The sequence below is a fragment of the Psammomys obesus genome, unplaced genomic scaffold (genome assembly GCF_907164565.1).
Source record: "Psammomys obesus unplaced genomic scaffold, mPsaObe1.curated_primary_1811, whole genome shotgun sequence".
NCBI classification, from domain to species: Eukaryota; Metazoa; Chordata; class Mammalia; order Rodentia; family Muridae; genus Psammomys; species Psammomys obesus.
In genome coordinates, this window is record NW_026596109.1 from 12,158,587 (window position 1) to 12,172,010 (window position 13,424).

At 44.0% G+C, this 13,424-nt stretch overlaps 1 protein-coding gene across 1 annotated transcript in view; it reads left to right on the forward strand.

Moving 5' to 3' along the window:
- The first annotated feature begins 9,698 nt into the window (after nt 1–9,698).
- Faf1 (Fas associated factor 1) overlaps nt 9,699–13,424 on the forward strand; it is a 284,522-nt gene continuing 280,796 nt past the window's right edge. Inside the window, exon 1 of the mRNA XM_055629006.1 lies at nt 9,699–10,038. Within this exon, the coding sequence (XP_055484981.1) occupies nt 9,994–10,038 (45 nt within the window). The 5' untranslated portion in view covers nt 9,699–9,993. The remainder of the gene's footprint in view (nt 10,039–13,424) is intronic.

Genomic DNA, 13,424 nt, shown 5'->3' on the forward strand with positions numbered 1-13,424 from the left:
CAGCCGCCCGCCCGCCCGCGCTGGACCTCCGTCCGCCGCCCGCCGGCTCTGCCCGCCGCCCCTGCCCGAGCGGGATCGGCGCGGCCCGGCCGGGCCCGCTGCTCTGGGGCTGGAGTCCGCGACGCCGGGCGGGACCGGGCGTTGCGGGCTGAGGCCGCGGGCTGAGGCCTGACCAGCTCGGCGGCGGCCCCTGCGGCCGGCGCGCGGAGAGCTCCTGGGCGCTCGGCGGTCGCCCGGGCTGGAGCCGACCGGCTCAGCCCGCCTCGCCGCTCCCCGGCCGGGCTCGCCGAGTTCCAGCAAGCGGCGTCCCGAAGCGCGCCCCGCCGGGCTCCTGGGCTCGGCCACAGGCCTCGGCACCTGCCGGGTCCCTGCCGGGGCGGCAGAGGCGACTCTGGGGACAGCACCAGACAGCTGGCTTGAGTGAGAACGGAAAGTGCGTTACAAGAAGCCATAAGGAACTTTGAAGCCTGAAAGCTCCGGGGTCTAGAGGATGTGACCTTCTTTTATTTTCGAGGGAGAGGGAGAAATGCAACTAATTTTAAACTTGCAGTAAGTTAGAAATGCTTTCTAACAAGGCTGTGTCTTAATCGTGGAATGTCTTCCACTAGAAGCAAGCTTGGTTATTTTTAGGTGGGGACGGTGGTCTGAGTGTAAAAACAGTAATATACCCGTATCTTTTATTTCACATCCAGCACCAATTTTCTGTACTTTTGATGTCCTCTTTTAGGCATACGAGATTACTTCCTTCAATAGTTTTATGCTTAAAAAAAAAAAAAAAAAGCATAAGGCTGCATGATGCAACCAGTGGTCAAAATGAAACCAAGCAGAAAAAATGACAAGCGGTGTAATTAGAAACAGCCAGGGCACGTGTATCTTCAAGCAACATCTGTAGCCAGTTCCTTGGAGTAAACTGAAAGTATTCAGACAAGCCAGAGACATCTGGGCAGCCATCTAATAACAGGTTGGCCGTTAGGGAAAGTTAAAGCCAGCAAGAATTTGGCAGTGTGTCTTTAAATTATTAAGGAAAAAAAAAAAATCAGAGCTATCTCCTGAGGTAACTTAAAAGTGAATCAGGTAACAGTAACAAAGTGGATGAGCTTCTTTAAAAAAACAAACACGTTAACACTAGAGTATTTAGGGCTCCATGTATACTGTACTTCTAATCCTTCTGGAAACTATGAGTTTTTAGTTCGGCTGAAGGTCATTACTAAAGTGATAACTAATCCAGATTTACAAACGTTACTTTCTAGAATTTAATCTTGTCTTGCTTGGAGAAAATACTGAGGAAGAAGAAAACTGTACAGACTCTGTAAAAAAAATGAATGTACATGTGTTATGATTTTCATCCAATAAAATATCTTTGCAATTTTATTCATCTTTTCTGAATAGCTGAGAAAGAAAACTCATGGTTAGGGTGCATTTGTCCAGGCTAGCTTCCAGTTCCCTATGTATCTCAGGCTGGGTTAGTACTTGGAACTTTGCGTCAGCCTGGTTTGGCTGAATTACAGTATGCATCACTGTACCTTGTTGTATTAGGAGTTTTTGGAAGCCCTAATCACTGAAGATTTTAATGTTCTATCACCCAAAGTAATATGTAAATAAGTTTAAAAGACACAGACCCTGCAAATAAGAGTATAAGCACCTGGATATTGTAGTGGGCACCTTTAATCCCAGCTCTCAGAAGGCCAGGACAGGTGGATCTCTGAAAGTTCATGCTGGCCTAGTCCACAGCCCCGGTTCCTTGACTGCCAGGGCTACATCGAGATAGCCTGCCTCAAAACAAATACATTCCTAAGCAATTAAGGAGTATAGGCTGGTCAGTAAAATTCCTGTTACTTCAGTTGATCTAACTTTTAGCTGGGCCTGGTGGCACACAGCTGTAATCCCAGCACTCTGGGAGGCAGAGGCAGGTGGATCGCTGTGAGTTCTTGCTCTACAAAGTGAGTCTAGGACAGCCAAGGTTACACGGTGGGGGTGGGGGGGAACTACTAACTTGTTAGATTCATTTAAAAAACTTCTGTGGCCAGGTGGTGGTGGCTCAGACCTTTAATCCCAGCACTCAGGGAGGCAGAGGCAGGCAAATCTCTGAGAATTTGAGATGATCCTGGTCTAAAGAGCAAGTTCTAGGACAGCCAAGGCTACATAAAGAATCCCTGTCTTGAAAGACCTGAATAAATAAATGAGTGACTGTGTGTGTGTGTGTGTGTGTGTGTGTGTGTGTGTGTGTGTACACCCAAAGGGCCAAAGGTTGTGAACTGTCTTATGCAGGTGGTGCTGGGAACCAAACCCTAGTCCTTTGCAAAAGCAGCAAATGCTTTTTACCACTAAGGCATCTCTGCAGCCCCAAATACTGTTTCTTAGGGGAAGTCTTTTTGTTGTCATTGCTATTTGGTTTGTTTTAATTCTGGGGTTATAGGCACATTCTACCATGTCCAGTTGAAAAAAGTCTCAATAGGAGGGCTACTTCACTGAGATAGATTTAAGAGTATCTGTCTTCAAGGAAGTTTTGTATGTGTGTGTTGTCTTGGAACTCACTCTGTAGACAAGGCTGGACTCGAACTCACGGAGAACTGCTTGGCTCTGCTTTCCAAGAGCTGGGACTAAAGGCATGTGCCACGACTGCCCAGATGGTAAACTGATATTTTAGCATGTTGTACTCAGTACTCTATTACATTGAAGGTAACAGTTTTTCTTTAACAAGGTTATGGTGTGTCCCTCAAATTCTTAAAGGCATCCTGCATAGTTGGATATTAAGTACTAAGAATTGTGGGAAGCTTTAGTAGTTCATAATCATTTTAAAGGCCTTACAGCAAGCATACTGTTTAGTCAAATATTCCATGCTTTTCCCACACTGACTCCAGTCAATGATGAGTTTCTATATGATTAGCTTGAGGAATGTGGGTGAGGTGACTATACTTTCTTGGTTTTAAAGTCTTCCTCTGCTAAATTTACAGATAACAGAGGTGGCCCCCTAGGGGACATTTTAAAAATTACTTATAGCTGTGGCTTTGGCGGTTTATTTCTGAGACCCAACAGTCTTTTCATATTGGTACTTGTAGTACTCTTTAAAAAAATCCTTTTTTGAAAAGTAAGCAAAAAAATTGCTAGTAAATAAATTGAAAGCTTAAATTATGATATTCGCAAGTAATGCTTGCATTGCTCTGTAGTTAAATATGATACACATAATATTTAAATTTTAAATTTTTGTGAAGTAGAGCTAATCTCATTTTTTAAAAAAATAGTAGTTATGAATTATAATGGCACCATTCATTATCTAGTTGGCTTTTATAATTTTGAAAATATTTATTTATTTATTATGTATACAGTGTTCTACCTGCCTGTGTGCAAGAAGAAGACACCCGATCTCACTATAGATGGTTGTGAACCACCATATGGTTGCTGGGAATTGAACTCAGGACCTTTGGAAGAGCAGCCAGTGCTCATAACCTCTGAGCAGTCTCTATAGCCCCCTAATGTATTTTTTTTTTATCAGAAATTTGGAATTGTGATTTAAAGTCAGCAAATATATGACTTGGATTCATATCTTGGGCTCTAAATCTTAGTACATTCCCACTGCTTATGAACTCAGGGTCACTGCCAGACTCTTTAATTCACTGGATAAACTTCCTGTTTGATATCTAAAACAGGAATTTAACTTGGTAGTAATATTAGTCTCATGAATTATCTAACAAACCAGAAATATTGTTTAAAACTTTTGGTTATCAGCCAGTCCATGGTGGTGGCACAGGCCTTTAATCTCAACACTTGGGAGGCAGAGGCAAGCAATCTCTGTAAGTTTGAGGCCAACCTACACAGAGAAACCCTGTCTCAAAACAAAACCAGAGAATACAACCCCCAAACAAAACCAACAGTGTTCCAAAAACAACAACAACAACAAAAATCCAAGTTTGGTTATCTCTATCAGAAGATCAAAGTTAACACTGCAGTAAACCATTTGATAATATGAAGATCCTTGTTGCACTCTTTAAAACTAGTTTTATTTGGAGTATTTAAGCCTCTAGCTCCCTTCTAGCAACCCTTTAACCCTAGGTAGGACAGAGAAGGTTAGTGGGGAGAGGGGCACAGGCCCCTTTACTTCTTCTGGCTGTTTAGGGTCAGTGGGTTCTTTTGGGGATATACCAGTCTCTGTCAACAGCAAATGCAGCAAGCAGGCTCCCCCAAGCTGCTGTGTTGAAACCTTTCCCTCCATCTGTTTCCTCCAAGCCAACACACCTTGAGTCTCTGGACTCTCTAAACTGCCACCCCTTCTCTTTCTGGGCTCTCATATTGATACCCCTCAGAGTCCTGGACCACGCCCCTCTGTGCTGCAGGAGGCAGGCCACTTCCAGCTGGCAGAGACCACACCCTGCAGGAGGCAGTTATCAGCTGTGGACAGGCTAAAGCTCAAACAAAAATCCACACTTGGAATTAAATACACATTTACATAATATAACTGAGTTTCTAAAGAAACCATAGCTTCCGTTACAGACTCTAATATCACATAATGAGAAGGACCTTTTGCCCTTGAGTGTTCTTACTCAATATCCACAAACCCAGGGTAATTCCTGGCCCCCTTCCAATAAGGTCTTCCCTAGAACTCTCTCTCATTCTGTCTTATCTTCCTAAATGGTACACCTAGCACAAACCCAGTGTAAGATCTGAGGAAACATTAAATCTGAGGAAACCCAAGTTGAAGGGATAGATAGTTTATGAAGTTCTTGGCTCTTCAAACTTATCAGGGTTTAGGCATGCCATTGGCGTTTATAAATCCAAAATAATTTCAAATAAAAATTTAGTTAAATAGGGGCTGGAGAGGTAGCTGAATGGCAATGCGCTCTTACTGCTCTTGCTGAGGACCTGAGTTTGAATCCCAGCACCTGTGTTGGGTTGCTCACAACTACCTGTAATTCCAGAGCCACAGGCATCCAATGCCAGGGTACCTAAACTGCCATGCACATACTTAAAAACAGTGAAATAAATAATAGTACAAATAACTTATTTATACTTGAAAAATGAAAAACTCATTTTAAAAAGTTTTAGAAAGAGGAAATTATTTGAAGATTTTAGATGACTGTACTTAAATTAGGCCAAAGTCTATTTTAGGGGACTATGGAAATGAGGGACCTGAAGAGATGGCTCAGAGGTTAAGAGCGCTGGATGCTTTTCCAAAGGTCCTGAGTTAAATTACCAGCAACCATATGGTGGCTCATAACCATCTATAGTGAGATCTGGTGTCCTCTTCTGGCGTGCAGGCAGAACATTGTGTATATAATAAGTAAATAAATAAATCTAAAAAAAGAAAATGAGATTAAAATTATTTTGTGTACTTACAGAAAAACAATTTTTATTCTCTTGATTTGTTCCACTTCAATGACATTTTCTCAAAATGGAATTTTAGAAAAATGGAAAACATTGTTTTCTTCTGATCAGTGGTTTCCTTTCAATTTTTCTATAGTAGATATTCTGGATGCTGTTTATTTAAGCATACCAGTTGGACCATTGGTAAGAAACAATCTTTTCATCTACTTTGTAGACCTGACAGCTTGGAGCAAGATGATGTCAGGAGTCACCAGGGAGAGTGGTTTTGACCTGGACTGGAATCCTAGGCCTTTCACTTTATGTCACGAACTTGGACAAATTCTTAACCTCTCAGAGAAGGTTTTTATTCTGTAAAGTGGCTGTGGTGAAGATTAAATGAAATAAGGTATATAATATACTTGTATGGAGAATGTTGTTTTCTGTTGGGGGTGGGGGCTGGATCTCAGCAGGGTCCTGGAGCTCTGCTCCCAGACAGAGAAGGGTTTAGTTTTTCTCAGGAGTGGCTAGAGCACTTTAGGGAGAGGCCTGAGTGCGCTAGACCAGGGTGTGAAAAAGTTTTCCGCAGAATGTTAAGCTTTTTAAGAGTATGATCCCCCGTGGCAGTGGAAACCTGGGTGTTCCAAAGCCTATGGTGATACCAAAGTGTTACAGCTCATGGCAGGGCTGCAGGTCAAAGCCCATGCCCGGTTGTCAGAGCCCTCTGGCAGAGTTGAACAGTTCCTGAGTGGGGAGTGAGGACTGAAATAATTAAAGCAAGTCACACTACACACAGGATCAGCTCGAGAGGGCTGTTGGTAAGACTGTAGTCCTGAGTTTATCCCACAGTTCCTTTTTATGGCAAAGCAAAACCAAGTCACATAAGGAAAAAGAAAGAAAGAAAGAGAGAGAGAGAGAGAGAGAGAGAGAGAGAAAGAAAGAAAGAAAGAAAGAAAGAAAAACTGCCAAACTTGTTTTCTTAAACCACTTCCCTGTAGCAGGTATGGTCCAAGGTCACACAAGTTTTAAGGAACTTGATGAAATATCCTCTTATCTCTGTCTTAAGCTGAAGGCCAGGGTGAAAACAGGTTTGTCACTGAATACCCTGTAACACTGACAAACAAGCAGCCCTCCACACCTGGTGGGTTTGCAGCCCAGGACACAGAGGCCTGGTGAGATGCAGGTCCAGCAGGCCAGAGGGCAGGCCCAGTGAAACACTTCCTGGCAGGGGTTAAATGTCAGGCGGCCTTGGGGGAAGGCTGATGGTATCTTGTAGCATGCAACCAGCCAGCAGCATGCACCAGCATGTTTATTTGAAATCAGGGATTTATAAACCTTGGGCAATGGGAGGGATGCCCTCACGGGAGTCAGGGGTCAGGGATACTTGATTTGCATGTAGTCGTACAGTGCCTCATTTTCCAGGCAGTAGCACGGTCCTGTCACAAGAAGGAGAACACAACACTTAATTATCCTATGGGTGGGAGAATCTCCAAGTACCATGAAGGTCACTGCTGAAGACTTAGATCTTTAACAGGGTGGGGTATTTCTAGGAATAGATAGCTAGATTAGGAAAGTGTCCCCCCCCCCCCCCCGTTATAATCTGTCCTGAGGGCTATGTGATACTCCTTACAAAAGCTGGGGTCATCCAGATCAGTGGGGGCTTTTAGAACCTCCCTGAAAAAAGGCAGCCATTATCATAGACTGAGCACCAACAACAAATGGCTGTCCTGAGACATTGTTGAACTTCAACCTAATCCAGCAAGAGAAGAAGACAATAGTTTTATGGAACACACATACACACAATGTTTTTTTTTTTTTGTTTTTTTTTTTTTTTTTTTTTTTTTGAGATAAGTTTTCTCTATGTAACAGCCCTGGCTGTCCTGGGACTCATTTCGTGAGACCAGGCTGGGCTTGAACTCAGAGATCCACCTGTCTCTGCCTCCTGAATTCTAGGATTAAAGGCATGCACCACCATCCCTGGATAGAGACACAATAAAAATTCAAATTATGATTGTGAACCCAAGAGTTTGTTATGGTTGTACTCTGGTGAATTTAAAAATACACTGAATGAAATGGTTTATAATCATCAAGAAACTTTCAACCTGTGAGAGGAGATAAACCATTTGTAGATGAAACAATTACAGAAAAGAACTCATAGAATTTGCCAGAACTGTGCTTGTTAAGGTATTAAAGGCCCTGGTTGGGAAAAAAAAAAACAAGGCATAAGGAATGACCTTGAAAGAACATGGAGGAGCCGAGTAACTAATTCATTAGGAAAGCTTTAGGTTTATGGTGAGTTTTCCCAAGCGTTGTATTACTCATGGTTTGAAATCACTGTTTTCTTAGTTTTGTGTCAGAGATTAAAGATTTACAGAGGTGGTTGGAAAGGGGCAAATTTAGGTCTCAAACACTATGACATTTATGCTAATTTTATACAGAGATTTGAAGTTTTTCATTTCATGTTTTTCATATTCTGAAACTTTCTTGTTAGGAGTTGAAGTTAGTAATATTTCAAGGACTCATCCAGCGTTCTACAGCTAATTCTTTGGGAAAAAATAGTTCTGAAAAGTCCTATGTTTGAATATCTAGACCATCCTTCCATGTTCTCTCTCTCTCTCTTTCTCTCTGAGTCTCGCCATGTAACCCAGGCTGGCCTGGAACTCTCTATGCTGTGCTTACCTCTGTACCCCAAATGCTAAGATTAAAGTTGGGAATCAGTACACCAGGCACAACGGTCTATTTCCTATGTAGCTCACCTTGTACCTTAAAATAGGATCACTTCATAGGGAGGGAGAGAAGGTTCAGTGGCTTAGAATATTTGTGGCTCTTGTAGAGGATCAGGGTTCTATTCCCAGCACCCACATAGTTCCAGGGCTTGGAACACTCCTTGCTGGCCTCCATGGGCTCTAGGAACCATATGGTACATATACATACTCACAGGCACAACACTTATAAAGTAAAACAAATAAGTCTAAAAAAAACCCCATACAAGTCATCACAGAATTACAGGCCGGATCATTTCTATTAAGAATACATTCCCTCTAGTGGTTGTGGGGATCGAATAGAGAGCCTCTGCATGGCAGCAAGTGCTCTCCTACTGAGCTACTCCTCAACATGACGTAGCACACTTCTTTAATTCAAAAGACTGAATATTTGATTCAGACTTCCTATTTTTTCATAGACATATTCCTCGCTTAAGAAGCTTGGGCATTGATTCTTTATGGTGATTTCATCAGTTCCTATTTTTAACATTTCTGGACTTCAACATACTTTCCAGACCATGTACATGCCCTATAAAAGTCTGTAAGTTCTTACTTTAGTGTGTCAAGATGGAATAGATTCTGTCACCCTTCCTTTGACCTAGATGGCAATTACAAATTGTCCCATACTTCATAGGTTTTGGCTGTTTTAGGGTGCAAAGGTTGCTGATTTCTGCTGTAAGTTGAAAATTTCAGTAATTATGAGAAGTCTAACACGGTTTTACTTATGAAAGTATTTAAAATAGAATACATGAAATAGTGTATTCCTGTTTGCTGTATGTATCAGCTCTAAAAATGTGGATATTATAGCAGTAGAAATATTTTTCCTTAAATATCAATTTAAGGGGCTGGAGAGATGACTCAGCAGTTAAGAGCACCGGCTGCTCGGGTTCAACTCCCAGCACCCACATGGCAGCTCACAACTGTAACTCCTGTTCCAGGGAATCCGACTCCCTCACACGTGCAGACAAAGCCACCAGTGTACATACAATAAATTAAGAAAATATCCATTTAATGCTCAGCATCCTTGAAGGCCTGGCTTCTCGCCTCTCAGTTCCACAGGGCTTCCGGCTACCTGAGTGTTTGAGTCTGAGGTCGCAGACTCAGAAAAAGGGGATTTCAGGTTGGGAGTGACAGTGGGCTGTTCGCGGCCTTCGACAGTCGGGGGGTGGGGGGACCCACCGGGCGAGCATGTGAGAGCTCGTATTTCGGTGGAACTTTGTCAGAGGAAAACGCACCCGCTGGAAAGGGTGCGTGTCGGGCGGTGTAGGAGTGCCGAGCTGGGCCGGAGCTGGATGTGCTTGCGTGTGACCAGCCGCGCGAGGCGCCGAACCGCGTCCCGGCCGCGGCCCCGGCCTCAGCGCAAACCGGAGAAACCTGCTGCGGTTCCCCTGGCTCCCGGGCCCTCCACAAGGGCCGGCCGTTCCCGCCCGCCAGCGGGGCGCCCAGCGCTTGACAGGCGACCGGTCACGTGACGGCCGTAAAGCGCCGCTTTGCGACCCCGATGACAGGCAAAACGCGCGACAGTCCCGAGCCGGCCAACCAGCGGCGGAGGCGGCGGCCGGGGAGGAAGCGGAGGAGGCGGAGGCGGCCGTGGCGTCGGCCCGCCTGCTCGTTCTCTCGCTTTCCCCGCCCTCGCCGGGCTCGCCGCGGCCGAAGGGAGCCGGGCGCGCGCCGTCGCAACCTGTCCTCCTCGCAGCCGGCGGCGGAAGCAGCGGGTCGCCATCGAGGCCGGTCTCCCCGTCCCGGCGGCTGCGGCCCGGGCTCCGCGGGGCGCAGGCGGGCGCCGGGCGGCTGAAGGTTACCGAGTGCATGAGCGCCTAGCCTCCCGCGCCGCCCCGCCCGCCGGCCCCTCGCCACCCGGCGGCGGCCGCAGGAGGCGCCGTCTCGCTCCCAGGTGCGCGCTTCATCCCCGGAGCCGCGGAGCTCGGCGGCCGCCATGGCGTCCAACATGGACCGGGAGATGATCCTGGCGGATTTTCAGGTGAAGTGTCTGCTTCTGCCCGCTTCCCAGCCGGCGGCTGCGGGGAGGCAGCGCGGAGGCCTCTTCCCGGCGTTTGTCTGAGCGCCGCATTGGCGGCACTGTGGGCTTTTCTATCGTCCGTGGCTCAGGCTGTGTGTTTATTATGAGCCAAGGGGACCATGTATTTCAAATGCTTGGGCTTGTGTGTGTGTGTGTGTGTGTGTGTGTGTGTGTGTGTGTGTGTGTGTAGAACGTGTTAAACGGGGTTGAATGATTTTTAGGTTTGGGGATCTTACAATTTAAGGGCTCCTGTGTATTGCGGGCTCTCACCGTGATGAGGAATTTGTAGACTACGGGGTCGATTATGGTGTGTTTGGGTTGTTCCACGGGAAAACTGTGGTGTGTGGCGTGGAGAGTGTGTTGCTATGGGTGTGGTGTATTGTATGAAGTGGAGAGTGCAAAGGCAGAATGATGAGGAGGGGATGAGGCTGGTCGGGCTTTGTGGGCCTTTTCAAAGAGGGGTAAACAGTTGAGCCTCCGGAGGCCTTGTTGGACTCTTTGCAGGGCAGAAAATAAGGAGGCAGGTAGGCAGTGTATTCTGATGATCCCTGCAGTCAATTCGCACACTTAATAACCCATTCGTATTTGCAGAGTCCTCTCCCCTGCAGACTTCAATTGTTTGCTGTTCTTTCCTCAGGAGTTAATTTAAACTAAAGATTGTTCCCTTAGTGAGCCCTCCTGTAGTGACACTGGCATATAAGTTATCTTAGGGAGGCCCTTTGAAGGCGGAGCTGTGTGCATCTGGAAAGATTTGGAGTTACAGACAATACCCTGTGAATGTTTTCTCTGCCTTTTGATATTTACTGAAGGAAATATTTTAGTGCCTTATACACATCATTTGATATTTGTCAAACATAGGCAGATGTTTTCTCCAACACTGGCAATACTACATTTATACTTAATATTCTGATGACCATTTTCCAAGAATTTGCACTTTTTTTCTTCTCCGGTTCTGGTACACTAGAAATATGCTTCTATCTACATTTTGATGATACTGTAACTTAAACTCAGAAAGGATGGTGTTAAAAAGAAAAGCTGGCCATGGCATTTTGGTGTTTGTAGGCTTTAGAATAGCCTGAGTTAGACAGTGTCTCCGAATGTAGCCCAGGCTGGCATCTAATTTAGTAGTCTTCCTTTCTCAGCTTCTCACAGTACTGGAGTTACAAGTGTGATCCCTATGTCTACTTCTTAGATGTAGTTTTACCCAGTTTGTGTTTGGATGGGAAGGCTCCCATCCAATATACCCTGGCCCTAATGTGATAACTTTGTTTTAATTTTGTAAACGTTTAAAACCTGTAATAACTTGTAGGTGTCTATCTTCTTTCTGTCGGTCGCTGTGCTTGTTAATCTCTTTTTTTGGTGGTGGTGGGGTGGAGGGTTTCAAGATATATATATATATATATAGATACATACACATACATGTAACCCAGGCCAGCCTTGATTGATTCTCCAGTGTCGGGTTTATAGGAGTGTATGCCGTCACTCCTGGCTCACTGGTAATCTTATATTAGCTGAAGTACTGGAAATTCAGAGTCCTTCTTCCCAGAGGCAGAGCAACATTTTTGAGGCACATCAAATGCCTCAAAATTAAAATTATTATTTTGATTATATTATTAAATTCCAATAACATTTTTCCCAGTCTTTCTTTCATTGTTGAAATGTTTTCCTTTTGCAGTAGCTGGGGATTACAGTACCCAGGGTCTTGTTCATGTTAAGCAGGAGCTTTGCCACTGAACTGCATTTCCAACCGAAGATTCTTTTACTAGAATGGTAATGGAATGCTCTTATAGGTCAGTGATATACTGTGCACATTGTTCATAGCTGGAAATTACAAATGGCATCCAGTCTTCATATAATAAAACAATTTATTTAGAAGACTATGTTCTTTAAACACATTAACCCTTTGTGTGTTAAGGAACCTGTGATCCTCGTATTTAAAATAGCAGGTAATTTTGTTTGTGTGGTCTTACTTTAAAATTGATCATTGTAGTCTTTTGTATTTTAGGTTTTTTAGTATTAATTTAAAAATAAGCAATTATCTATTATAAGAAAATCAAGAAACTTATTGTAAAGGTTATATGGCAAGACTTGGTATCAAGGTGTGGGAATGTAGCTCAGTAGTAGAGCACTGCCTAGCTTGCCATATTTAAGGCCCTGAGTTTGATACCTAGTACCACATTCATATACACAGACATGCCTATGTGCACATACACATATACACATAGAAGACATGTCATATGGATTCTTGGGTCATACTTGTTTAGTTGAATACCTTCTCAAAGTGACTTGTAAGATTGTGTTTATTTTATGTGCTTGTGGGAATCAGTAATAATATGAGGGCTTAGCATGTAGAAAGGAGACTTTTTTTTTCTTCGACAAAGGATTTCTCCTTGTACCCTGGTCTGCCCTGGAACTCACTCTTACTATGCTGGTCTGAACTCACAAAGATCTGCCTTCCTCTACCTCCCAAGTGCTGGGACTAAAGGCTTGCACCATCACTGCCTGGCAAAAGTACACAATTTTGAGTTAAATTTTTAAGATTGCTTGTACATGCTTGTTTCGTGTTAAGTGTTTACAATAGCACAAATATGGAACCAGCCTAGATGCCCACTAACATGTGAAAGTAAGGAAAATATGGGATGTACAATGGAGTTCTAGTTCCTTTAAAAAGAATGAATTAAAAAAAAAAAAATGAGGCCAGGTGTGCTAGCGCACACTTTTAATCCAGGCAGAGGCAGGCAGATCTCTGAGTTCAAGGCCAGCCTGGTCTATGGAGGGAGTTCCAGGACAGACAGGGCTACACATTTATCTTGATAAATAAAAAAACAAACAAAAAAAACCCAAACCAGAACAAAACAAAAAACTCACCACCAACAAACAAAAAGCACTTCAGTTGAAACCTTTACATGCATTTAAAATTTTATTTTTCAATATTTGTATTTATTTATCCCATTCTGATTATGTAACATGAAGAGCACAATTATTTTTTAACAAGCTCAGTGAAGAAGCCTTCTAAAACTCCTCCATTTCCTTTTAGGGGGAAAAATCAGATTTTGATCTCTGCTGGATGATAGGTTATAATAAGTGTAATATCTGAAAATGGAAAGCTTTTGGGAAGGGATTCTTGATCCTTTCACTTCAAGAGAAAATGCTTCTGTCACAGTCAGTGATGCGGTGTTAAGTAGTGGGTGGAAGATTACAGCTCACACTTACTGGGAGAGCACTGGAGCTCTGGATGGGTGAGCTAAACAAATTGTCTTGTACTTCCCACCTCTCCTGGGTGCTCAGCCAGCAGGAGTGAGCATGGGGCTGATCCCAGCAGGGAAAAGCAGTGGGCCAGAATTCCT